This window comes from Equus caballus, chromosome 16 (assembly GCF_041296265.1).
Source record: "Equus caballus isolate H_3958 breed thoroughbred chromosome 16, TB-T2T, whole genome shotgun sequence".
NCBI classification, from domain to species: Eukaryota; Metazoa; Chordata; class Mammalia; order Perissodactyla; family Equidae; genus Equus; species Equus caballus.
Window position 1 is genome coordinate 87,153,441 of NC_091699.1, and position 27,382 is coordinate 87,180,822.

Below are 27,382 nucleotides of genomic sequence, written 5' to 3' on the forward strand. Positions count from 1 at the left end.
TTACCAATTTGTTTTTGTAATTTTGGTTCTTTTGTATTGATCAGCCTTTCTGTAGGATAGTCTGAAAAGAACTGCTTAGCAAGTAATAAAAGGCAGTTAAGTTAGCAAACAGTATCCACCAATAGTAAACAAGTAATGAAAGGATTTTTTTTTACCCAGCAGCAAAATTTCCTATTACTAAATCTTTTTTTCTTATTGTAATGATTTAAATGTCACAAATAAAAGGTTATTTTTTCCTCTTCCATTATCTGTCACCCTTATATCCATGTGTGACATTATAAAAAGCAGTCAGAAGACTTTTGTTCTTGTTATAGTCCAACACTGTTTTACACACACACACACACACTCACACTCCCTACACTTTTTTAGTTCATAAATATGGTTTACTATTTTTTTTTAACTTATTTTCTTATATTTTCGGTAAGTAGTTTTAAGTTTGAAAATCCTGATGGCTGCAACTTTTTGAATGGATGGTAAAAATTACTAAAATTGTATTTATGACCAAAGTCAAGTATCTCATATTATTGATTTCACAGCCTCTGTTCACTACACTTGATTTCACTTTATTTCTATTTGTTTTTCAGAGATGCAAACACAATTTTTAGAGGAAACTCCTTGGCTACCCGATGTCTGGATGAGATGATGAAAATAGTGGGAGGGCACTACCTGAAAGTAACATTAAAACCTATTTTAGATGAGGTACAGAATATATCTCTGATGATAATAGTTTGTGTGGCCTTATGGTAACATCTCTTTCATCAGGTGATCTCTGGATGGGAATGACATATCTGTTCATGTATTACTGAAAAAATAAGGCTGAACACTTGTGAAATAAAATAAATGATTTACTTTTCTATCGGTGGATTTTTACTCAAAGGGCACATTTTAGTCTAATCAACATAATTGTTTCTTTGTTATGGGATTTCTGTTTTAGCTAGAGTTTTAAATATATGAGAAATATTTTTTGATATAGTTCTTTGGGAGTATTCATTATCTCTGGATGGGGCTTTTAAACTTTGTTGCAGTTTTAATTTTTATAATTAACTGTATTATCAGAAAAATAATAGTTATTTTTATTTTGCCAAATTATTTAGAAAAGAACATTAAATGAAAAATTAACATATTTTCCAGATATGTGAATCCTCAAAATCCTGTGAAATTGATCCTATTAAATTGAAAGAGGGAGATAATGTAGAAAATAACAAGGTAAGTCCTTGTTTTCTTCATAGCTGCATTAAAATTGGCCTTAATGATATACCTATCTCCCACCTGTGTTGTAGTGATGTTATGTGGAGGGAAGCAATGCTTTTTATTCTTTACAATAATGCCCATACTATTAGCAGCATTTCTTATGTCTAATTTTTAGAATGTTGTTATTTCCTCATTTGGTTTCATTTTATTTTTGTTCTTGACTGTCTTTTTTTGGCTCTAGTAACAAGAATGGAGTAAGGGTATATCTAGTTGCACCCCACATTCTGGCCATTCCTTTGGGGTCAAACTTATCAGGCCAAGTGGCACAATGACTGGGTTAACCAATACTTTTAAATGCCTCTGGGAAAACAATGATTGTGTTAGAGTCACAAGTTTTCAGTGCAGTAGACAACAGTGCCACAATGTCCATGTGCCTGCATATCTGAGTTATTTCCCTTTGGATCATTTTATTCTCGGCTGCTTCTTGGGAAATTTATTCCATACATTCACTTCTTATACCTAGCTAGTCTAAATCTAATTTATTAAATGAGGTCAGAATGTAAATTGTCTTTTAACTGAATGAGTTTAGAGAAGGAAAGCAGAGCTTTAGAATACTAGATAGTGACTGCCTTTTTTGCAGTCATTGCATTTTTTCCCATAAAGGCTACTGAAGGTGTGTAAAAGTCAAAATCTTGATGTTTACCTTTTAAAATCCTACAGGAGAATCTACGCTACTATGTAGACAAGTTATTCAGCACAATTGTAAAGTCAAGTATGAGCTGCCCCACTGTAATGTGCGATATCTTTTATTCTCTAAGACAAATGGCTACTCAGAGATTTCCTAGTAAGTGCTTTGTTTTACTAAAACATGCCATTTCTCATTCTATATTTGATTTTTTTTTGTAGATTTATTGTGGATTTGGTTTATGTGAAGTGTTTAAGGTTTATTGGTAGTCTTCTTTAGTTTTTCAAAGTAGTTCTAGCTTTTTTATGAAAATTCTGATTTAATTTTCTTGTAATCTGAAAGCATTTTCTGGTTTTCTTTCAATATGGTGGCAACTTTTTACAAAGAGCAAATCAAAATCACCATTATTTTTAAGAAAGGCAAAAATTTAGAACTATATAACATTATATAAGTAAACATTTATACCAGGTGCTTATGAGATTGTTAAATATAATAAACAAAAACACCTTTGTTATTTGTACCAACTACCTTTTCCACTTGCATGCATTCAAATAGTGATAATTTTTAGTTCCGTACAACTGACTAGATTTGACAGTTTGAGAATGCTAAGGTTTTTTTGGTGAGAGATTTTTACAGAAATGATTTTAGACATTAGAAACATCTCTGTTGCGATATACATAGAGTTTTGAGGTACATATATCAATAACTGGCATGCTTTAATTTTGTAAGAGCAGCTGTGTCAAGGCTTTGCTTAGAAACATTTCATAAAATTAGGAGTTGCTATCTCTGTTGTCAGTACTTGGAATTATTCTAATTTTATGCATCTCTGATAAGTAATAAACTTACTGTAGCTATTTTTCCAGATCTGCCTGTAATAGGGGGGCGGATGAGGAGGCAATGCAGCTACTTAAATTACCAGTGTTACCCAGCTATGTGAAACGATGTATTTATTTCTGTAACCATCTGAAGAGATTTTGTTATTTTATCATGTTCTTTTAAGTGTGTATATGCGTATGCACATACACGTGTGTATAGCTGTCTGCCTCTCCACAAAATTTTTCCTGTGCTAAAGTGGTGGGACTGAGTTGTCCACCTAACATGTAGATAAATTCAGACCTAGATGTCTCTGCTAAGTATAGTAAAGACATAAACAATTAACTTCAAATAAGTAGACTAAATCTAGTCTTTGTAACAAGGATAAGGGGAGCAGAGACATCAACATATGGAAAGATGAAATGCTGACTGAAATTGTATTTTAAAATAGTGAGTTAGGTCGTAATAAGCACATTACGTCCCTAATGACTGAACAGGCACAGTGCTAGCCTACAGTCTCGCCTGCTCTCATCTGCCTGCTGCCACGTGAGGGGGGTACTGCTCCCCTCAGGTAGATAATGAAACTGAGGTTTAGAGAAGTTAAGTAACTTTCCCAAGGTCCGTGACATGACCAGCAGGTGAGAAGCGTCTCAAACCTGGGCCTGGCCCCTTCCAAAGCTTGCTGCTAATCGCTGTACTCTACACTACCCAGTGATCTTGGCCTTACGCATGCATTCACTGTTGAATTCTTGTTTATGTAAATGATCTAAAACACATTTTATGATTTTTTTTTAATAAATGCAAACATATCTCCCTAACTATTTTATGTTGGCTTAAATATTGATATGTCTTCATATCCTTAGTAGACTACAGTAGTGATAGTTTTGTTGTTATAAAATATTTTCATATTTTCTAGTTTGTTCTTACTAGCGTGGGAAGATGGGTGGGGAGCAGGGAGGAGGCAATAAGTGGGAAGCAAGTGTGTTTAAAGAATTACAAAGTAATTGACTTGTTGATGACTATCTATTGAGTGACTTAAGAGTTAAAACTCAAACCAAATCCAGACATTCTCTTACCACCTGCTTCTCTACCATCTGATTGTTGGGTTAAGTGTTGACTCCAGTCAAAATGAAAGCTTAGGGAAATGATAAGAGCCAAAAGTTAGCTTGAGTTCATCTGTATTTTTATATGGAATATTGATAGCTTTTTTAAAGGTGTGTAGCCTTGATATTATCAAGAGTTTTTAGGGGAAAATTGAAACACTACCCTAAAACTGAAAACAATCTCCTGTCCTAGTCTTGAGGGATTCAATATTACCACTAGGTAGTGCTAGATACCGCTTTCATGTTTGTTGTAATTTCACGAGTCTCTTCTTTGAGATGAGGAAAGAGGTATTTTTCCAAATTAAAATTTTTCTGAACACATAGCACTTTGCCTTTCATTTTCTTTATTATTTCTTTCAGATTTCTTTAGTCACAGGATTTTTTTCCTTTAATTTAGTCATAATCATTGCTATCATTTCATCAAGTCAATCCTTACTAGGCAAATAATATTGATCTCCTATTTAGTTGACATGTTTTTTCAGTACTTTTTACTTTGTCATCTTTGTTTTTTAATTCAGTGTTTTTGTGCATGACATTTCACCATTTTTTTCCTGCAGATGACCCTCATGTTCAGTATTCTGCCGTGAGCAGCTTTGTATTTCTTCGTTTCTTTGCTGTAGCCGTAGTATCACCTCATACTTTTCATTTGCGACCTCATCATCCAGTAAGTGTTGTTCTCAAAGCTTTATTCCATTTTTATTTATTTTTGTTTAAAATGAAGAAAAGATAAACAAGCCAAATTCACTTAGCTATATTTTCTTAAAACTGATACTTAAATTTACTGGGCATTTTTCTTGGCCATTTCAGTCTTTCAGAGAAGGCTGAAAGTTGAATTTTTTTTGCTGTTAAAAGATACTACACAAGAGTAATAAAATGTTGATAATTGTTGAAGTTTGGTGATGAACACAAAGAGAATTCAGTGTATTTACCCTCTGCTGTTGTGTATGTTTGTAAATTTCTATAGTCCAAAGATTGTCTTTTTTTCATTAGTTCTAGGTTTAATCTGGCAGATTTTTTTTTTTTTATAAACTTTTTTTTTTTTTTAAAGATTTTATTTTTTTTCCTTTTTCTCCCCAAAGCCCCCAGGTACATAGTTGCATATTCTTAGTTGTGGGTCCTTCTAGTTGTGGCATGTGGGACGCTGCCTCAGTGTGGTTTGATGAGCAGTGCCATGTCCACACCCAGGATTCGAACTGACGAAACACTGGGCCGCCTGCAGCAGAGCGCGCGAACTTAACCACTCGGCCACGGGGCCAGCCCCAATCTGGCAGATATTTTTAAATCTCACAGAAATTTGAAGAGGCTCATTTCTGAAAGATGTAGAAACTTTTAATTGGAGCATAATTTGTTTGGTAGCTCTATATTTTTATTTTTTATTCACCTGAGATGATACTTTAAATATATAAAATATAAAACTTTTTTAAAGCATATAATCTTTTTGTTCTGAAGTCCTATTTAATTACTTAAATCTGAACCTACACTGCATGGATTTATATGTTTCTTAACATTTTAAAACTGCTTACATTTGCTATGTTTCTGTTTCCTTTTCATACAATATATTTTGCTGATTCTTTAATCTTTTCTGTTCCAAATATTTTATAACCTTATATAATTGCTTTTGTTGCCGATTTGTGTAACAAATAATAATAACCAACTTTATTTAGTGCTTACTTTGTCCTAGGCCTTGTTTTAAGTACTTTATGTTTTAACTTACTTAGTCCTCCCAGTAACCCTGTGAGGTAGATTCTGTTATCATCCCCACAATTCAATAACTTCTCCATAGTCACAACTAATAAATTATGATTTGAGCTCCTTCAGTTTGAACTGGATTAAATCAGAATTCTGACTCAGTCTTCCCAATCTGTGCGCTTCCCCCTGTTCCTTCAGCCTCTTAGGCAGTCAGGTGTTGGAGCCCCTGTATGTATTGCACACTGTGCTCAGCACTGAGGCGCCCTGATGAGAAAGATGGTCCCTGCCCTTGGGAAACTCACTGACTGATAGAGTATAGGGAAGACGCATGGGTTTTGGAGTTAAGCTGGGCTCTGAAGGCCACTCCTCCTCTTGACAGTTGTATGACATTGGCCTCTTATTTAACTTTGCAAATGGGATAGAATCATGCTGCAGTGGCAGCAACACATCCTTGACAGAGGACAAACAGTCTGAGTAGCTGCAGCAGAGAGTGGACCAGTGTCCTTTTGTTCACAGGGCTGTCTTTTCTGTGGCTATGTTACTGAAGCTGTACTGAACTCTGGGGCAGTGAAAGCCTGGTAGCAGCATTCTGGACATAAACAGAGCTCCTGCCTCTGAGCTTGTGACCCTGCCTTGAATTCAGACTTGGGTTTGCATATTCCTGTAACAGATGTTGCAATAAAGTCCTTCTAACCACAAACTCTGTATTTTAGGTCACTTTTCTGATCAGTATGCCGGAAGGGCTGCTTTATACTGTCATTGAACTTTATTATTTGCTTTTAAGTATAACTTTATCCCTTCTTTTTAAGAACTTTTCATTCTAATTGGGAAAATAGAGCAAATGCATAAGATACATAATCTAAAACTACCTATGTAAATCTGAAACTAGCACCTGATTAGTATTAAGTAAGGAGGATAGACAATTCATACTACACAAATTGAGAGCAAGGAATGATCCCTGGGACCTGGGGGTGCTGACATTGTCAAGACCAGTATTGAAAGTTACAGTGTGACTGGGGAGAAGAACTGGTTAAAAGTTGTTAGATTTTACATTTAGAAGTTCTTTGAATTTTGAGAAGCCAGTTTTAGTAGAGTAGAAGAGAAGAAAATCAGATTGCAGAAAATTAAAGAATAAATAGATGAATGTAGTTTTTCCTGGGAAATGTATCAAAAGTGATCTTGCTCTACTGCTAAAAGACACAGGCAAATTCAAGCATGTACACGTGTGTGTGCATACGCGAATGAATAATTTTTTTTACAAAACACTCATTTTAAAATATGGGTTTGTTAACATTGACATGGTTAGACCACTCTTTGGAGAAGTTTCGTGGTGGGGAAAAAAAAAGAGCTGAACCATCCTTCTCATCACATCGCCTATTCTCTCATTGGTGGCTCCTTTCAAAACTCAGCCAGGGCAGACCTCTCTAGCCCTTCACTCTGGGTTAGTGTCTCTCATGTGTGCCTGTAGCACCCTGTGGCTCTATCTGTCATGGCATTTGTCGTACTGTTTTATAGTCATCTGTTTATAGTTTCTGCATGTGGACTGTCAATACCTTAAGGCAAGGGCTGAATCTTTTTCAAGTTTGCGCATCCCAAGCACATGGCACGTTTTCTAGGACAAGTAGATGCTCAGTAAATGTTTGTTAAGTGAAAGATGGTAGCTCAGAGAGGGAGCCTATCAAATGGTGAGTCTTTTCCAAAATGGGAAAACCTATATATGGTTTAGATAGGGGAGAACAGACTAACAGAAATGGAGAAATTGAAGAGAGAACGGGGCTTACTGATACCAGATCAGTATCCTGGAGGATTCAGAAAGAGTGTCTTTAAAAGAAAAAGTGATGGAGTAAACTTTGGGAAAAAGAACAGTTCTTCCTTTGAAATATTATGGTGAACCATGTGAAATTATTTTGTTTTTTATAGATCAAAAGTAGTCAAATAACAGTAATATCATATATTTCAACCTAATATAAGGAAAAAAGGGTAGGGTATGTTGTTTTGAGGTGAGAAATTCAACAGTTCAGTTGAATTTACTAAATGGTAAATAGCATCTGCTATATGCCAGTGCCAGGTTCTGTACTAGGTGCCGATATCTAAAGTACTGGACGTCTGTGAAAAATTATGATGGCAGATGGTGGCAGGGGAAAAATTTATAACAGCTTATATGTAGAGTAACACCAGTGAATCAAGAGTAGCTAAATGACATGACTGTCAAATAGTAGTGAGGGCCGTGTTGATCTCTGATATGCAGAAATTATATAAAATATGCTTTGTTCCCTTCTTCTAATTCAGGGAAATAATAACCTAAAACACTGATTTTAAAACCAGATTTGAACAGGGAAGTCTTGGTGAAATTCAGTTCAAATTTAGTTTATTAGCACATTGTTAAGTTTTATATTCTTCAAAGGCAGAGAATTGTGGGGACTTTTTATGCATATAATGGAATCCTGGATGTTCTAGCTAAAATATTTCTGGATAACCTTAATTAAGTTGTATAACTGTTTCATAAGTATATCATAATGATCATATCCCAGATATTCCTTCTTTTCCATATTACCTTACATTCTGGTCATCTCTTCCGCTTCACATTCACTGCCTATTTTCAATGCGGAGATACTAAAATATTAAGGAATATCAACCAAAAACTAAACTAAAGCATTTCTCTATCTAAATTTCCTTAAGTATGTCTTTGATGGAAGATTTTGTTTTTTTGAATTCCCAAAACAAAGAAAAATGTTCTATATAGTGATAGGGAAATTGGTTATACAGGTTTATGGATTGGTGAAAACTCATCAGGCTATATCTACACTTAAAATCTGTTCATTTCACTGTATGTAAATTATAACTCAATAAAAAAGGAAGGAGCAAGGTGTTTAGTCAATTTTATTTGTATTTACTTCTTTCTGGTAGACAGGCCTGAAAAACACCTTGGATAATAGACCCAAGTAGTTACCTTACGCTAAGATGCTAAGATCCTACCATGAACTGGGTGACTTCTTATTTCCTAGGTTGAATTTAGGTCTTTGCTTCCATGGTGAAAAGAATTGATTGCAGAAGCTATATAAATTATTGAATATGCTTAGAGGTAGGTTGAGTACAGAAAATTTGAAAACTGCCATTTTAGGTTAGAAGGTATAAGCCACTGACATTTCAAAAGTGAATACAATTTGTTGGGTAATTCAAGCTGCCATACTATACAAAACAATATGTATAATGTTAATTGAATTATTGCTTTCAAAAGTAATGCATCATTAAATATAATTACTTTGGGAGGAATTGTCAATCATATATGGCTTTTTTAGTGTCTTAATTCTTTAGTCTAGTGAGTTGTGCCCATCCTTAGCTAGATTTTAACTATGTTGGTGGTTTGAATGAACATTTTTGAACCACTGTTTTAGAGCAATGTAGCCCATTCATTCTAGTCTACTTTTTATACAAATTCTATTTCTTAAAAACTTAACAGGAGTTTTGTGTGTTCTTTTACGTTCTTTAGGATGCACAGACAATTAGAACATTGACTCTTATCTCAAAAACCATTCAAACTTTGGGAAGCTGGGGGAGTCTGTCCAAAAGCAAGGTAAGTCTTCACATCTTTGGCCTTGTTTTCATACTTTTAAATGTTGTTATGCCCTATGATCCCTTCTTCCTCCTTCACTCCCTTCTAAATTAAAAGCAAAGCAAACAAAAAATATATAGATACAAATGCAATAGCTGTCTTTTAGATAGATGTTATGTCTTAGTCACTTGTTAAAGAAGACAGTTCCATTTAAACTAATATATCTAAGAGGGGGAGATGCAAGAACCTTCTATTTGTTCCTACCATAGTCATCTAACAACTGTTGAAAGAAATCTTCAGCTCCAAGCCCTATAACTCTCTTGAAAAATATTTTTGAATCCTTTTAAGCCTTAATTGTCAGCTTAAAAACACAGCCCATTATGTTCCTAGTTCTCTACTTAACATATATAAATCCTGTTTTTTTTTCTTAGTCAAGTTTCAAAGAGTCATTCATGTGTGAGTTTTTCAAAATGTTTCAAGAAGAAGGATATATTATAGCAGTTAAAAAGGTATGATTGTTTTACTCTGGAAATATTAACATTTCTTATCATATAGCATTGGGGAAATAACATTTCTTGTTATTCCTATGAGTCAATCCCAAGTTTAAAAAAATTATAATGTTTAAACTGTCCATCAAATATAAAAAGGCTATCTTTTTCTTCCTTTCTCCTCCCATACAAAACTGTGGGTTTTTAAGCTGTGAAAATACCTTTTAGTATTTATTTAAATGCCTTTTAGTATTTAGAGTAAAATTCATTTAGATGAGTTTTATCAACAGCTCCGGTTACCAGTGTCTTAGTAACACAAATTACAAATATCTAGAGTTAGGGTTTCTTAACAGCAGCACTCTTGACAATTTGGTTGGATAATTCTTGTTGAGGGGCTGTCTTGTGCATTGTGTGTTTAGCAGCATCTCCTGGCCTCTACCAGTTAGCATGCCCCCGGTTTTGACAACCAAAAATGTCTCTAAACATTGCCAAATGTCCCTTAAGGGATAAAATTGCCTCTCTGACTGAGAACCTCTGGTCTAGGAGTAAAGGCTTAATATGGTGCCTGATGTATAGTGGGCACTTAATTGCCGTAGTAAAAAATATATGAATTATTGCACATTTTATAAACAATATAAGTTTATCGTAGTAACCTGAGGAGAGTTACTATAAATTAAAATGTATAAAAACCTACAGTATATTCTATCCTAACATGGGGCCTACAACATAGAAAACTTGCTGTACTTAGAAGTTGAGAATGTTTGGAAAGAATTTCTAATTTCTTGAGTCTTTAGTTCTGAATCATCCTAAACAAAATGCAGCATTATTGTAAAACCCTAAAAATTTCTAAAGAAAAGTTGTTTTGAAGTACATCTAAACTTGGCTTGAAGAAAGTACTGTATCTTATCTTCACAGTTCTAACTTAATGAATGCAAATTAGCAAGGCCAAATTTTAAACATTTCATTCAATTTCTGTAGTATAATTTACAGTTGATATCTAAGAGTATATTTTGTTGAAATATATGTTTGTACTTTTAAAATTCTTACAGGAACTCAGTAAATAAAAATCATTTAAAAAATTAAAGTCCGTTGGAATTTTTTCATCTAGAATACTGCAAGTTCAACCAAAATTTTTTTAAGCAACCACTGAAGGCTTTTGAGGGGGAAATCTTTCAAAAGAATAGGCAAAGGAAAAGCTGCCCTTTTATTTTTAGGACATTGTTGAAACATTTGTGGGATAGCGTAGGCAGACTTTTGTTGGCAAGATTCTGATGTACTGTCTTTTGTTTTAGGGTTGTTTTTCTGTTTTTTTACGACCTAGGCTATGGTAGCATCTGATTTTTTCCCCCTGATATAATCAGAATATGTAGAGTTGGTAATGTCAGTGGGGGAAGTATTTAAGGGTGCCAACTGTTTAGTCTGCTCCTGATCTGCCCTGAGTCACCCACTCACATCCTGATGTGAGATGCAGCATAGTGCATTCTCCTGTCTCAGATTTGGTTCTAGACTCCTAAACTAGCATAGGATATTTTGCCCTAATATGAGAGAGGTTTTTAAAAAATTATTTACTAACTAAATCTGGATATGTGCAGTGCTAGAAATTGCGAAAGCTTATGAACCCCAATTTCTCATTTCGTACTGGTGTTCTCGCTAGTGGCATTGACCCCTGCTCCAAAGCAAAATAGATTATAATTCTGAATCTTGTACTATTCCCACAGAGTTTAGGAACAGTAACCTGGATAGGTCTATAAACAGAGTGACCATATAACGTAGCATCCAAACTTGGACACTTTAAAGAGTGGAAAGGAATACTTTTGGTTATGTTGGAAGCACAATTGTAGACAGGGACAGCCCTGAGCAAACTGAGACCTATATTCACCCTACCTACAGTCCATCTTAATTATTGTTTTCTTTAACTTTATATAACTGTATTTACCCTACACTTCCTTGTAAATATAACAAATAAATAATGTAATAATTATCATTAATAAATAAGAAATATTTGTCAAAGAAATAAATCAGTGCCTTCAGGCAAATACTAAGAAATGAAATATTCAAATAAGTCTGTTAAACTCCATTAGTGGATGGTCCATCTGTGAGAACTGAAGATGTGAGAAGACACTTCTTTAATTCCCTTGGATACTTGTTCTATATGACCCACATATAATGTGAAAGAAACTCTGTTCTTGTTCTTTCACTTACCAAATAAACTAGAAGTAAACGTTCCTTCCAGCAAACTAGAAGTAAATGTTCCACTGGAAAACCCCACAAGTGTTGGTTCTGGTGGGCAATCTATAGCCAGTCTTAGGAAAAAATGGCTTCGTCCACAAATTCTACTTTATATTAGGGCACTGGTGCCTCAATATCATTTTTATTGGCATGTACTTGGTTTTTGTTTGTTTTTTTAAGTCCTGAGTGGGACAACATAGAAAAGTAAAAAAAGAAACACCAAGAACTAAACAAATAGTTCATTTATGGGGCAAAATAGGATTCCTCTCTAAGAACAAGAGTTGTTCCTCAAACTACTATTTTCCCTTTCCCATGAAGAGACAGCCACATGCCAGGAAGCTTTTGACCAGGCAAGGTAGCATATTCATGAAACTAAATACTCTTCACTGGGTGGCTTGCCATTGCTAGAGATGGGTATTCTATATTTTCTTGAGCCACCACATTCCCACATTCTCCAAAGTAAGTTTATAAGTGGTGATTAGGTTTCCAGATTATTCTAGAGAACCCAATTACACGTCAGTCATAACTGTGAAATACTGTCTCTTAAGGCTGAAGTCAATTATAAATAATAGAAGTCAGCAAACTATTTTCTGCAAAAGGCCAGTAAGTAAATATGTTAGGCTATGCTGGCCACATAAGGGCTCTGCCACATATTCTTCTGCATTTTTATTTTTGTTTTTATAACGCTTTAAAAATGTAAAACTGTTCTTAGCTCATGGGCCTTACAAAAGCAGGCTTCAGGTTGAATTTGGCCCACAGAGCCATAGTTTGGTGATCCCTGACCTATAATATAGATTCAAATTCCTATATCCAAAATCTTTGGGACAAGAAGTATTTCAGAATTCAGTTTTTCGGAGTTTTGAAAGATAATAGGTATATGCCATGTACTATATAATACCCCCCAGTGAGGCCTGGAGTAGCACCCTGTAATCAAACACATTAATGTTTATGTAGCACAGTGTGTGAATATTCACAGTAAATGGGATAAATACAGACTATAAATAGCCTTACACCAGTTCAGGTTAAGTTATACCCCCAAATGAGTTTACTGCAAATCAAAAACAAAGCAAAAAAACTCTGTGTATTCAGAGCTTTATAGATTTCAGAATTGCAGGTAAGGGATTGTGGATTGAATTATTTCTACAGGGAAATACAGTCTGGGTTTTAATAAACTTTTAAAAATAAGCTTTTTGGAATCCCTGTCGTGTGTAAATTAGGGACTTCCTCTACAAATAAGTATGTGTTTTGCCTTACAAATTGCAATTTTGTGTATTCCTTAATAATGAAGAACTTTGTGATACTATCAACATTTAACATAAACTGATTTTATGATGTACCTTATCACAAAGTATAATATTTGCCCATTTTTCCATTTAGTTCTTGGATGAAATTTCATCTACTGAAACTAAAGAGTCCAGTGGTACGAGTGAGCCTGTGCACCTGAAAGAAGGGTAAATTTAATGAAATTAGACAGTAAAGTCGTGTTTCAGTATAGATGTTAAGTAGCTCAAAGAGCATGGGTCTGGCAGTGAGGAATCTGGGTTTTTGTTCTGTGCTGGAACTGCCTAAGTACGTCAGTCAGGTAAGTCACCTCCCTATCCTATAAACTTTGCTACGAGGCAGGACTCCTTGTCCATACTGTCCTAGAGGTGTTTTATAAATGTAATGAGATTATGAGTATTAGAGTACTTTGAAAAAGTAACAACACTATTCAGTGTTAAAGTAGTGTTATCATTAGAAGGTAAAGGGGAACATCACTCATTTGGCCCTTTCAATCCTGGATAGCACAGTTATAAGTATTAAATTAATTAAAGATTTTATTCCCTCAGTGTGGCCAAAATAAATGCAAAAGTTTTAGATGGCCGGACATTTTCATTTACTTAATATAATCTTACACAACCTTTAATGTCATTTAAAATTAAAGGGCAAGTCTTTGTTTTAGATTAACTATTTTAATATGTGTAGCTAAATGTTTACATCTGTTGTTTTGGCAGTGAGATGTATAAAAGAGCTCAGGGAAGAACTCGGATTGGAAAAAAGAATTTCAAGAAACGGTGGTTCTGCTTAACAAGCAGAGAGCTCACCTACCACAAACAGCCAGGTAGTTGTGCTTATGCTCTATTGTGGGGTCTTTTCCTGGTTCTTGGTGAAGACTTCTTTTTTGTTGCTTAATGTGATTCTAGTGAACCTTTTCATTAATATTACTCTAGTTTATAGTTTCTCACAGTGATGCGTACACACTAAGAATGTAATAAATATTTGACAAGTGACACTGTGTAAATTATATTTTTTCACACACATGCTCTATTTTCTAAAAATCCATGGTAAAGCCCTACTGTGTAATCAATATATAAAGGCCTCTTAGAACTTGGAAGTTTCTTTAACTCACAGAGCCAAAGTGGTAAAAATCAATGTCTAATGAATGAGAGTATTTCAGTGGTTTGCTGGATAATGTCAGCCAAAAAGTCCCACAGACTGTGATTCCTATACAGTTATCAGATTCATTCTAGACTCTTGGCCAAGCTCACTCCAAGATGGAAATTTTAATAATTTGCCTCCTGAGAAAGCACAAATGGGCTGTCTATTTGGATAAAGGAGCCATCTTCCTACAGTGTGATTTGAGGCTTCAGAGAGGCAAAGTCTGTCCCTCAGTGGACTGACACACTGCTGAAAATCTCTGCCTTTTAAGTTTATTCCTATGGGATAAAGTGTTACCCATTAGCTCCTTCTCGTATGTTAGCAAGAAGAAGTTAGTGTCTAGATCATAGGTTATATACCGTAGAAGCCCTTTTATTTAAAAAGTGATTAGGATCCAAAGATGTTCACTTAGTCAAAAAGATCAGTTAAAGCAAGAATCAATTAAAGACAAACAAAAAGATGCATACATATCTTAAATACAATCAGCCCTTGGTATCCTCAGATTTCACATCTGTGGATTCAATCAACCGTAGGTTAAAGGGTCTACAGTGGCCGTGTCTGTAATGAACATGTACAGACTTTGTTTTCTTGTCATTATTCCCTGAACAATGCACTGTAACAACTGTTTACATAGCATTTACATTGTATTGGGTATTATAAGTAATCTAAAGATGGTTTAAAGTATAAGGGAGGATGTATGTAGTTTAAACGCAAACATTACACCATTTTATATAAGGGACCAAGGATTTTGATATCTGCGAGAGTCCTGGAACCAATCCTCAGCAGATGCCGAGGGATGACTATGTTTACGTATTTGTTTACCAATCTTTTGATAGAGATCCAAGATCTTTTCTTTGAATATGAATCTATAGATTGGCTTTCCCATTTGTCTTTCTTGTGCAAATATGCCACTAATGCATCAGTTTTCAGTGTGATTTCTCCAAAGTGAAGCTAGAACTTAAATACTTGTAAAGTAACCCGAGTACAGGATCCTTTTAGATTTTCGTGATAGTCACCCTAATCTTTTACGGCTCTCTCACCCCCATATAAATCAACTTTATTTGCGTTGGTTTGGGTCTCCTTTTTTGAGGTTCTTCAGAGCACTTGCCTGATTTTCAAATAAATAATAAACCTCTGAGTAGGGGGCACTTATTTTGTCATTTTATATATGTTTAAGTAAATTATAATTACAACATGGGAAAAGGGCATAAATAGGTTTGGTGACAAACCCAACGGACTTGGTAAGCAAAACAGCCTAACCAGTGGAAACAGACACATGCAGGCTAAATAGATAGTAGCCTGGCATCCACGAGCATTCAGCATCCCATGAGCATCATTTGCTACAGAGGAAATGAAGTCTCCATTAATCCATCAAATCTGTTAGGTGCAGCTCTATTAAGAGAGCTTCTGCTATAAATTCTGAAATGATAAAACAAACACCAGACATAGGGTACTTTCGAGAGAATGTAGACTCAGTTAAGTAGAGTGCTTCAGTGGAGATTCTCGAAGAATAGAGAATAAGAAAAACTTTTTGTTTTATAATTCCTTAGAATGGCTTAGGCAAAATGACTACATATGTCCAAATATATTAGTAAGACATAAGCCAAATGCATTTTATTTTTCAGTACTCAGATAATTTGTTATGGCATATAGTTAAATGACTAAAGATCAGTAGGCTACATACTTGCCCTTCCAGACAGCATCTTTTTAAGCTAAGTGTATTTTGAATGCCTTAGAAGTTATAGCTTATGTTGAATACTGTATAAGTGCTCTCGCATATATAGCAGCATTTTAAAAATAGCTATCATAATGTGCTAATTATGTTTACGTTAACAGTACATTGAAATAAAATTTAAGTCATTCTCCGTGAATAAATTAGCTATTTTTTCCTCATTTAAAGCATTTTCTAATCTAAACCAATATTCTAAAGTCTTTTTTGGTTTAAGACTTTAAGAATCAGATGATAGCTTTGTACCCTTTCTGCTAGAAAAATGCACAAGCTAGACCCAAAATTTTGCATATAATTTCAGGGAGTTCGTAGATCCAGAGTCCATCCAGAGTCCTAGAGAACTTCTTTTCTGTTCGGTGATCTTAGAAGGATAACGTTCTACAGAATGATTAGGCTGCCCTAGGTATAAAATGGACATGTTAGAAGTTACATTGTTTCGAAGCCTTAAGAAATTTAACGTGTTGGAATGACATTGGAGAATGAGCTCTGTTATATGAAATTTTGAGATTTACCAAAGCCTACAGTTTTAAGCATCCATGCTTTTTAACTATTTTGATGGATTTTTCCAAAATGTATTACATGCTTCCCTGCCTTCTAAAAGAGTTCATTGAACGTAAGTTAACATTTTCTAGATGACTTTGGGCTGTAATTGATAAATATTAATTATTATGTAGTGCTCTGATTTGGTGATGTTTTCAGGGCTGCTTATGGGTGTGTGCAGCTGTTTACTCCCCAGCTAAATGCCTTGGACTGCTGTGCTTTTTTGTGCTCCTGTGTTTGCTTTATACAGTTTTTCTCCATCCCCTTTATGTTCCAGGCTGTCACCTTAAATTTCTTGTGCTGTCAGTGAATTGTAATATGTAACATCTCACTCCCACCTCCGTCACCCATCTCTGTTTTTTACTGCTAATATACTATGAGTGAGAATGCAAGCACTGTGTGTGTTAAAATTATGCATAAGATTTAAAGGCTTTGATTGAAGACTTCAGGACTTTTCCCTGTGAATAAAGTACATGGGCTTTGGATTCTCTGTTTGGTGGCTCAGCAGATGTTTTGCTTACTTCGTGTTTCCTTGCTGTTTTCTGGACAGCCTAGACGGCTAGTTAAGTCTCTTGCTACACTTCCTGTTTGACTTTGGTGTCTGAAAGAGTGCCTCCCAAATTTCCCGTAACATAGCTCTAAATCATTGAGTCTTTTACTCTCTCCTCTTACTGGACACGAGTATTCTGAATCAAGTGTTGTTTCTCCCACTTAGAATCAAAATAATATGGTCTTTTCCCAATTTACTGGCAAAGGAACTAATAGAATTTTCTCAATTTTAAGAGTTTATCTCAAATAAGTTATTACATTTTTGATGCCTGCTCATTGCTACTAAGCAATGGTAAGCAACTGATCTTCAATACAACTACATTAATGTGTGGCAAATGAATATTATAGGGCACTCAGTCAGCTATCAGTCATGATTACCTTGACAGTTTTTATGGATCTGTGTGCTTGTGATTATGATTTTATGTTGCTATATTGTAATGTAGTCATCTTCTCCTAGTAAAAGTTCTCCTAGTTGTATGCAGAATCAAACAAATTGTTGATGTTCCAGCCTCTTCCTGTCTCATCCAGCCTCATCTTTTGCATTCTCCATGGGTTGTTTCACAAGACCAGATCTTGCAGTTCCTTTAACTTGTGCTCTTTTACGTTTATGCTTTTGCATGAGTTCTACCTAGAAATCCCTTACTTTCCTTCTTCACCTGTGTAATTTATTGTCCTTTAAGCCTCAGATCAAGTGTCAGCTCTTTGTGGAAGTCATTTATAAGCCACTAGCCACCTCAGCTGAGCTATTCCATTACTGTGTTTCTTTATCACTTTAGTGATAACTTCAGTCACACTCTGTGGTCCTTACTTTTGTCTATCTCTTTCCCTAGTCTTTAAGATCCTCAATAGTAGAGACCATGTTTTTACTAACTTTATTAAGGCATTTAGTAAATATTTTAATAAATGGTGTTCTTCAAAGAACACTGTGTCTTCTAGATATGCTATCATCTGAGTTACTTTAAGAACCACTGCTCTAGGTGGAACACATTCTGTGTTCTCCACACTTCGTTAGATATCGTCTACTTTTGGGAGACCTGATGTGCACACATACATACGTTATAGCCTACACAACTTCCATGTGATATAAAATGTTCTAGCTCATATTGCCTATGGACAGTATAGAAGAAGCTTCCAAGATGTTTTAAACATAAATTTCAGTACATTTAGGTTGACTAGGTTTTCGCCTGCTCATGTTTTCACACACAGTGCTCTACAGTATTTTTTTCTTTGATAGCTAAAGAACATCATTGATTCAATCATTCATTCATGCAACAAATATTTTATTGAGTGCCTGCTATATGCCAGGTGCTGTTCTAGGCTCTGGAGAAAACAGTAGTGACCAAAACATACCAAAATCCTTGCCCTCAGGGATCTTATGGTTTAGTAGGGATAGATGATAAAAAAACAAATTATATAGTATGTTGGATAATAAACCTGATAGACAAAAATAAAGCAGGGAAGGGAAATAGAGAATGATGGGCTCAATGAGGAGAGCTGCAATATTAAAAAGTCTAGCCAGGGAAGGCTTTACTAAGAAAGTAACATTTGTGCAAAGAGCTAAAGATGATGAGGTAGTGAGCCATGTGGATATTTGGGGTAGTAGTGACACAGGCATAGCTCAGAGCCAGTATAGAGATCCCCAAACAGAAACCTGGAGTATTCAAGAAACAAGAGAAAGCTCTTGTGGGTAGGGAAAAAAAAATGAGTAAGGGGATAGTCATAGAAACTGAGGTCAAAAAGGATCACAGAGGAGCTAGATATTATAGGGCTTTGTGGGCCGTTGTAAGACTTTTCCTCTGAGTAAGATGGAAAGGCATTGGAGAGTCTTAAGCAGAAGAATGACATTGTTTGACTTATGTTTTAATAGGATCAATTGCTCATACCATGTGGAGAAGAATGGAGGGGCAAGGAGACCAGTTTTAAGAGGCTATTGCAGTAATCCAGGGGAGAGAAGATAATAGCTTGGACCAGTTGGTAGCAGTGCAGGTGGTAAAAAGGGATCACATTCTGGATCTATTTTAAAGATAGTACTCACAGGATTTGCTAGAGGATCAGATATCAAGAGTGAGAGAAAGAGGCAAGTCAAGGATAAGTCCAAGGATTTGGGTTTATGCAACTAGACTGATGAAATTTCCTTTTAAAAAGTAGACATGTGAGGTCTAGTAATAGTAAAGAAGCTTGTATTAGACTAACTCTTTCATAGATAACACAAGTAAACTTTAGGCAGAATATATAAAACAATTCTCTGAAGAATTTGACCCTCAAAAGATGGGAACCATGCTGGGTGAGATTTATGTTTATATGACTTCTCCCCCTGGAAGCGCTCCCAGCCTATGCAGTATGAGGTGGCTAGAATTCAAGCATAAAAATGCAGTTTTAGTATCTATCCTAAGAACCTGAAATCAGCAATTCCAAAAGTTCCATGCACCCCTACGTTCATCGCAGCATTATTCACAATAGCCAAGTCATGGAACCAACCTAAGTGCCCAGCAACTGATGATTGGATAAAGAAGATGTGGTATATATATACAATGGAATACTACTCAGCCATAAAAAAGGACAAAGTCGTCCCATTCACAACAACATGGATAGACCTTGAGGGTATTATGTTGAGTGAAATAAGCCAGACAGAGAAAGACGAACTCTGTATGACTCCACTCATAGGTGGTAGTTAACATATGGACAAAGAGAACTGATCGGTGGTTACCAGGGGAAAGGGGGATGGGGGAGGGCACTAGGGGTGAAGTGGTGTACCTACAACAAGACTAATAATGATGTACAACTGTAATTTCACAAGGATGTTAACTTTCATAACCTTAATAAAAAAAAACTGCAGTTTTATTGGCTTGAGATGTCAAAGGACAGAGTTAAAGGCTGCCAGAGAAGCTGGAAATTAGGAGATAAAAAGGAGGAGCCCTCCAGTCTGCATATGAACTCCTGTGAAATCCTTAGCTGACTCTTGAACTGCTCATGCAAAGGGGAACTTCAAAGAGACTAGTGAAAAGCAGTAACTGGAAAGATTTAAAAAGATGAGCAGAGATTTCAACCTTTTTCCTCCTTAGGAGAGACAGAGTTTGAAATTTTAGAAGGGCTCAGTAAACACCTGGGATTTTCATTGAAATCTCAAAAGGTGATTTGAGATGGCTCAGGATTAAAGACTATGTCCTAGGATTAAGAATAAACAAAATGTAGTATAAATAAAGTATACAACCAAGCCTCAGGGTGATCAACTAGTGATGTAACTGTTCAAGGGAAGTAACTGAATCCACATCTACAATGTATCATTTGTAATGTCCATTATACACTGAAACATTAACAAGTTTGAGAAGAAACAGGAAAATATGATACATAGTCAACAGAAAAAGCTATCAATAGAAGTAGATCCCTATATGATTTACATGTTGGAATTAGCAGATAGGAACTTTAAAGCTGTTATAAATATTTCAAGAATTTAATGGAAAAGATAGTCATAATGAGTAAAGAGATGGGAAATTTCAGCAAAAGAAAAAATAGAAACTATAAAAATAAATCAAATGGAAATCTAGAATTGAAAGGTACATTATCTAAAAATGAAAAATTTATTGGATGGGCTTAACAACAGATTGGAGATGTCAGAAGAAAGATTGAGTGAACTTGAAGACAGAACAATAGAAAATATCCATTCTAGGAACACAGAGAAAAAAGATTTTATAAAAAAGAATAGAACTTCATTGACTCATGGAACCATATCAGGCAGTCTAATATATACATGGTTGGTGTCCCAGGAGAGTAGAGAAAGAGTGGAGCAGAAAAAATATTTAAAGAAATAGTGGCTTAAAATTTCCCAAATTTGGTGAAAAACATCATCTTACAGATCTAAGAAGCTCAGTGAACACTAAGCATGATAAATACAGAGAAAATCACACTTAGACATATAATAATCAAACCAGAGACAAAGAGAAAAGTCTTAAAAGCAGAGGAACCAAAGACAAATTGCATACAGGAGAACAGCAGTGCAATTCACAGCTAACTTTTCAGGCAAGAAGCAACCGAAGCCCAAAGACAATGGAATGACATCTTTAAAGTGGTGAAAGAAAAAGGTTCTCGACCTAGAATTCTAGTGAAAATTTCCTTCAGAAATGAAAATATCCTTTAGATAACATGAAAGCTTGGAGACTCCATTGCAAGCAGCCTTGCCCTATAGGAAATGCTAAAGGGAATTCTTCAGGCTGAAGAAGTGGAACAACACCAGATGGAAACTTAGATCTACAGGAAGAAATGAAGAGCCCTGGAAGTGACACACATGCACGTAAATGTGTAAGAATGTCTTTTCTCTTTTCTCAATTTCTTTAAAGAGTAATTGTTTAATGCAAAATTTGTAACATTGAATTGTAGAGTTTATAACAAATCTAGATGTAAAATATATGACAATAGTAGCACAAGGGAAGAGAATGGAGTAAATTATTGCAAGGATCTTATATGAAGTGACAAATAATTTTCAGTAGATTGTAATGAGTTGAGTGTATATTATAATCTCTAGAACAAAACTTTTTTACAAAAAGTATAACCTATCCCCTCTCCTCCTGCCCAATAAATAAATAAATATAGCAGAAGAGGAAGAACAAAGGAGCAAAAATTAGATGGGACAAATAGAAAACAAATAGCAAAATGATAGCTTAAACCTAGCCATGTCAATAATTACAGTAAATGTAACATCATATCTATGATCAGGAACAAAGCAAGGATTATCCACTTTCATCAGTTCTAGTTAACATTATACTAGAGATTGTAGCCAATGCAATAAGACCAAAAAAAGAAAGAAAAGAAAAAGCATACATAGTTACATAGAAACTCCTAAGGAATCTTCGAAACAACTGCTTGAACTAAGAAGTGAATCTAGGAAGGCCTTTGGGATACATAATTCATATATACAAATCAACTGTACTTCTATAAACTAGCAGCAAACTGTTAGAAAATGAAATTTTTAAAAATCCCGTTTACACTAGCAGCTCCCTTCAAAAAACATAAAATACTTAGGAATGAATTTAACAAAAGAAGTACAAGACTTCTGTGCTGAAAACTACAAAGTATTGCAGAGATAAAGCAAAGAAGACCCAAATAAAGGAGGCATACATCAGGTTTTTGTGAATTTGAAGATTCAGTATTTTTTAAGAAGTCACTTCTCAGATTCATCTTGATTTTAACACAGTCCTACTCCAATTCCCAACAAGCTTTTTTGTAAAAGTTGACAAGTTGATTGTAAAATTTGTATGGATGGAAAAACAAAAGACTTAACATAGCCAAAGCAATGTTGAAAAAGAACAAAGTTGGAGGACTGATTTTAAGACTTAACAGTATTCAAGACTGTACTTTTGGCATAAGAGCTAGAGATATCAATGAACAGACAAGAATCCAGAAAGACACACGTATTCATGGTCAGTTCAGTTCTGACAAAGATGTCAAGACAATTCAATAGCAAAAGAAAAGGCTTTTCAACAAATGGTGCTGGAACAACTGGATAAACATGGAGGGAAAATGAACCTCACTCCACCTCACACTACACACAAATTTTAATTGAAGATGAGAAAATCATAGGCCTCAGTGAAAACATAGGAGAACACCTTTGCAACCATGGAGTATGCAAGGATTTCTTCGAGAGTACATTAAAAGCACTAAGCAGTTTTTAAAAAAGATAAATTGAACTTCATTAAGATAAAAATTTTCCTATATTTTTCCCTTTCTTCATAATATCACCCCGTTTTCTCTTTTCTTTTTTGTTGTTATAGTGGATGTAAAATGTATTACTTGGCTCTTAAAATTTTTCAAGGTTGTTGCAGTTATATTGAGTTTCTTTAAAGCATAAGCAAGTGTTTTTCACCAAATCTGGGAAGTTTTTTTACTTATTTCTTCAAATATTTTTTCTGTCTCTTTTCTTTCCTTCTAGGACTCCAATTATACTTATGTTGGCATGCTTGATATTATCTCACAGATCTCTCTGGGACTCAGTTTGTTTTTCTTAATTCTTTTTTTTTCTAACCCTCCCCCCCAGCTCTCTGTGTCCCTTGACTCTGGCCTGAAGCACTCTTCTAACCACTCCTACTCTACCTAATATTTATGTCTTTTGTCAGTCTTCCCAGACCTAAATGCAGACTTCTTTAGGGGCCTCGTATGTTCTGTTTACTACTGTATCCCAAGTTGTTAAAACAGTATCTAGTATATTGTAGACATTCAATGTATGATAGTTGAATTAAGTGACTGTCCTTTAAAAGAAAAAATTGTATATCACATCTGCTTGAATTACACAAATTTTTTATTTTACCCCAGGAACCAAGCTTAGCAAATATTCTGTGTTGACCTCTCTATTCAAGTCAGAAAACCTTTATTAACCAAATAATTGTTTTGGCCAAAAAAGCTATACATTAATCCATGGACTGATATAAAATGTAAACCTCCAGCACTTCAATCTACATGTCATTAAAGCAAAGCAAAGTTTGGGGGCAAAAAATGCAGAGCTTTGATTTCCAGGAACATTACCAAACGACCAGAAAAAGTCATAATTATATTTGCTTATAGTTTCTATGACTATCTGAGATATAGTCTATTCTCAGGTAAATCATATGTTGAATTGCCCCATGTCCTCATGCGATATTATTGTGGAGCTCCGTTAGCAAACTCAAATTTCCAAATTCTTAAATTAAGGATTCACTCTACCAAATAAAGTTTTTACTTTTGCTCCCTGTATCCTTAGAGTAAATTTGGTAGCTCTAGTCAGCTGACCAGCCTGTATGTGATAGTAATGAACAATTTTTCAATTTAAAATCATTGTTTTGAGAATTAATCTCTTAATTAAATATTATATTGGCAAAACAGAAAAATCCACTTAGGTACAGTCAGATTCACTGCTCGTGTAATAACTAGGTGAAAGAAAATTCCATGTCTCAGCAAGTTTTGAATAGCCCTCTATTGCTAAATATATTATTTTTTTCAGTCCCCTTATAATTAATGTTGCAAAATGTTATAATGTTTTCTACATAGAGTTCAAATTTATTCCTATATTTTTCCTTGAAAATGTTTTAATTTTATGTTGAAAAAAGTAAAGAGGAAGTCATTTTAGAGAAAGCAATCAAAATTCATCTGTTCTATAAAGCAAAGAATATTTATTATGTACCATTTGGAAATCTATTTGTTACTTATACTTCTCGCATCAAGAGGATGAGCTTAAACCTTGCAGAATTAACCTCTCACTTTTGTAATTCTGATGGAAATTATTTTAATTTTGTTCTACTACTTTTATTATTTAGGCAAAGATGCAATTTATACAATTCCAGTGAAAAACATTCTTGCTGTGGAAAAACTGGAAGAGAGCTCTTTCAACAAGAAAAATGTAAGTTATATAAATAATTATTTAAAGCTTTTTAAACGTATATATTACTTAGTTGAAATTTTTCAAGAGGTTTTGTTTTTAGCATTTGCCATTGATCATTGATACTTTATAATTGCTGGCTAGAACTCTGTTTTAAAATTGTCCATTATTATTGATGGCTATATAGTCTGCCTAACCTATTAACTTAAAGGTACTTTTCTTAATACTTCCTGTTATCAGACTTCTCAATTTGACATTCAAATCTTTAATAGTATAGTCGCAACCAATCTGTCAACCTTGTTTTCTGCTACCACTTAGTACATACCATACACTCAGACCAACCAAGACAGTTTCCTTGTTTCTCTGTAGTTCCCCACTGCTTTGCCTTTACTCATACTTTGTCCTCCATCTGAAATTCCCTCCCTTTATTCCTATTTGTGTGATAGTCCATCCCTTTCGACATGTGTAGCTCCTAAAAATTCTGTTCTATTGTACTGCTTAATACTGTGCGACTCAGATTATCCTGGGGACTAACTTGCTTGAAAAGTAACAATTCATAAAACACTTGAGCGGCAGTTATCTAGCCAAGCAAATTGTATTTCTGTGATATACCTTTTCCTGTTTGGTACTATGTGTTGGTTTTTAGACTCTGTCACTAACTTTTTATCCTAATTGCCTATGAAGATGTTCCAAGTAATACATACGGAGAAACCACTCTACGTCCAGGCAAATAATTGTGTAGAAGCTAATGAATGGATAGATGTGCTCTGCAGGGTGAGCCGATGCAATCAGAACAGGCTCAGTTCTTATCATCCCTCTGCGTATCTAAACGGAAGCTGGCTCTGCTGTCAGGAGACCAGTGAAAATGCTCACGGCTGCAAGCCATGTACTGCGTAAGTTTCCTTCTGATTAAAAAGCAGTGTTTGAATGTGATGTATCCTTACGGTGGAATAGTATTCAGCCATAACATGGGAGGAAGTCCTGATACATGCTACAACACGAATGAACCTTGAAAACATGCTAAGTGGATGAAGCCAGACACAAAGGCCATATACTATGTGATAACATTTATATGAAGTGTCAGAATAGGTAGATTCATGGAGACACAAAGAGATTAATGCTTGTAAGGGGCTGGAGGGAGGAAGGAATGGGGAGTGCTAATGGATACAGGGTTTCTTTTAAGGGTGATGAAAATGTTCTCAACTAAATAGTGGTTGGCACAAGTCAAAAAATGGGCAATGTTTAAATAGATGCACAAGCCTGAGCAAGAGAAGGGTTTAGCATTCTTTTTCTAATTGTATGGAACAGCCATGATAGCCCTGTAGACTTCAGAAGTAATGTATTGCTTTTGTGACGGGGTAAGGGTTATGAAAATGATTTCATTTTAAAAGTGCCCTCCTTTTGATTAGAATCATATGATGACTAAATCTCTTTTGGACCCATTTTATTTAATTATCAAATGAGACTAGATTTCTGAGGTTCCTTTTGCAAAATTCTGTGGTTCTTTTTTTTAGTCTCAAACCATCGAAAGTCTTTGACATGTTAACGAAGTGAAATTTTTCCAATGTCTTTAATTTCATTTTTACCATAGAGGTGTCCCTGCAGACATCCAAATAGATATCGATGAAGACAGAGAAACAGAAAGAATTTATTCCCTTTTTACTCTCAGTTTACCTAAGCTACAGAAAATGGAAGGTAAATACAACTAAAATAAATATTTTTATATAACCATGATCCTTCATTACCAGTTCCTGAAGTATTGCTTTAGCATTATCTCTAAGTTGAAAATACTCGTAGATTTACCAAAATGTTACTTCTATGAAAGTTGACAGACACCCAAAGGGGGCTTTTTCATAGATATTCATGAAGTAAAAATACTATTTTTGCATAAGTGTGATGATCATAATTAATAAAATGAATGTATTTTGGTTATCTATGCATTGCTAGGGGAAATCTCCCCAACTTGAGACTCTTGAAAAGTTCTTATTTATGCTACAAATTACATTTATGGAATTTAGTTGTCTGATCAGAGATTTTACTGCTCCTTGTAGAGGCTTGTGGAACTATAGCAGTCTATCAAGGACCACAGAAAGAGCCTGATGATTATTCTAACTTTGTAATCGAGGATTCTGTAACAACCTTTAAGACAATTCAGCAAGTAAAAAGCATCATAGAGAAGCTAGATGAACCTCATGAAAAGTATAGGAAGAAAAGATCAAGTAGTGCAAAATATGGGAGCAAGTAAGTATTTTTAAGATCCTTTAAACACAGTTTCAGATTGCGTCTACTACTCTGTACTCACACCTGAATGCAGGCCTCCTGCCACACCTTCCTCTTTCAAGACCCAGCTCAGAGCCTTTCTCTTGTGCGAGAGTTTCCCTGGCCATCACGCAGTGATCTTTCTTTTCAGTTCTGGTATCATTTCATTATGTTGGTGCTGTAGTTTATCACCACTTGTAATGTTATATTCTAATGTAATTCATGAAATTGAATACTTAGTAGCTTTCTGCTTTTGTTTTGTTCTTACTGATCGTCTTCCTTCTTATTATCTCCCACGGGGACTTATACTTAGTAAGAAAAAAAATCAGCTATGAAAGTGCTAAAAGTGTTTTATAGTTGATTCTTTGGATCCATCTCAGATGTAGATGGATACCACGGTGGGTCCATCAGCAACAACAGCAACAGCTATCATGTATTAGGAGTTTATTGTACCACTGAGCACTGTACTTAACTTTACATCTTATCACTTAGATTGTTTTAAGCAACAAGTAACAAAAAATCCCAATTGAAGTGGCTTAACCACTAAGAAATTTCTTAGTCTTACCCATTAAGTCCTAACTTCTACAGTTGGTTAGTTCAGCATCTCAACGTTGTCATCAAGGACCATCCAACCGCTCAGCCATCTTCAACAAGATGATTGCTGTGTTCCTCAGGCTTGTCCCCTCCTGGTCACAGATGGGCCACAATAGCTCAGAGCCTCATGTTTCTATCTCACAGTGTCCAGAGGCAGAAAGAGCTGTTTCTTTCACACTAAGAAAAGAACCTTATCTAAA

The 27,382-nt window shown here is 35.1% G+C and overlaps 1 protein-coding gene across 3 annotated transcripts in view; it reads left to right on the plus strand.

Moving 5' to 3' along the window:
• The window catches only part of RASA2 (RAS p21 protein activator 2), a 109,201-nt gene that overhangs the window by 77,868 nt on the left and 3,951 nt on the right, over positions 1–27,382 (plus strand). Inside the window, exons 12-24 of one of the 3 annotated variants that reach the window (XM_023621030.2) lie at positions 585–699; positions 1,132–1,206; positions 1,912–2,035; positions 4,350–4,456; positions 8,972–9,055; positions 9,466–9,543; positions 13,129–13,202; positions 13,746–13,852; positions 16,500–16,511; positions 24,268–24,350; positions 25,014–25,222; positions 25,921–26,024; positions 26,381–26,570. In XM_023621030.2, coding sequence (XP_023476798.1) covers positions 585–699; positions 1,132–1,206; positions 1,912–2,035; positions 4,350–4,456; positions 8,972–9,055; positions 9,466–9,543; positions 13,129–13,202; positions 13,746–13,852; positions 16,500–16,511; positions 24,268–24,350; positions 25,014–25,222; positions 25,921–26,024; positions 26,381–26,570 — 1,362 coding nt within the window. Of the gene's footprint in view, positions 1–584; positions 700–1,131; positions 1,207–1,911; positions 2,036–4,349; positions 4,457–8,971; positions 9,056–9,465; positions 9,544–13,128; positions 13,203–13,745; positions 13,856–16,499; positions 16,512–24,267; positions 24,351–25,013; positions 25,223–25,920; positions 26,025–26,380; positions 26,571–27,382 lie in introns of all 3 variants that reach the window. The other 2 variants (XM_023621031.2, XM_023621032.2) reach the window with 2 other exon arrangements.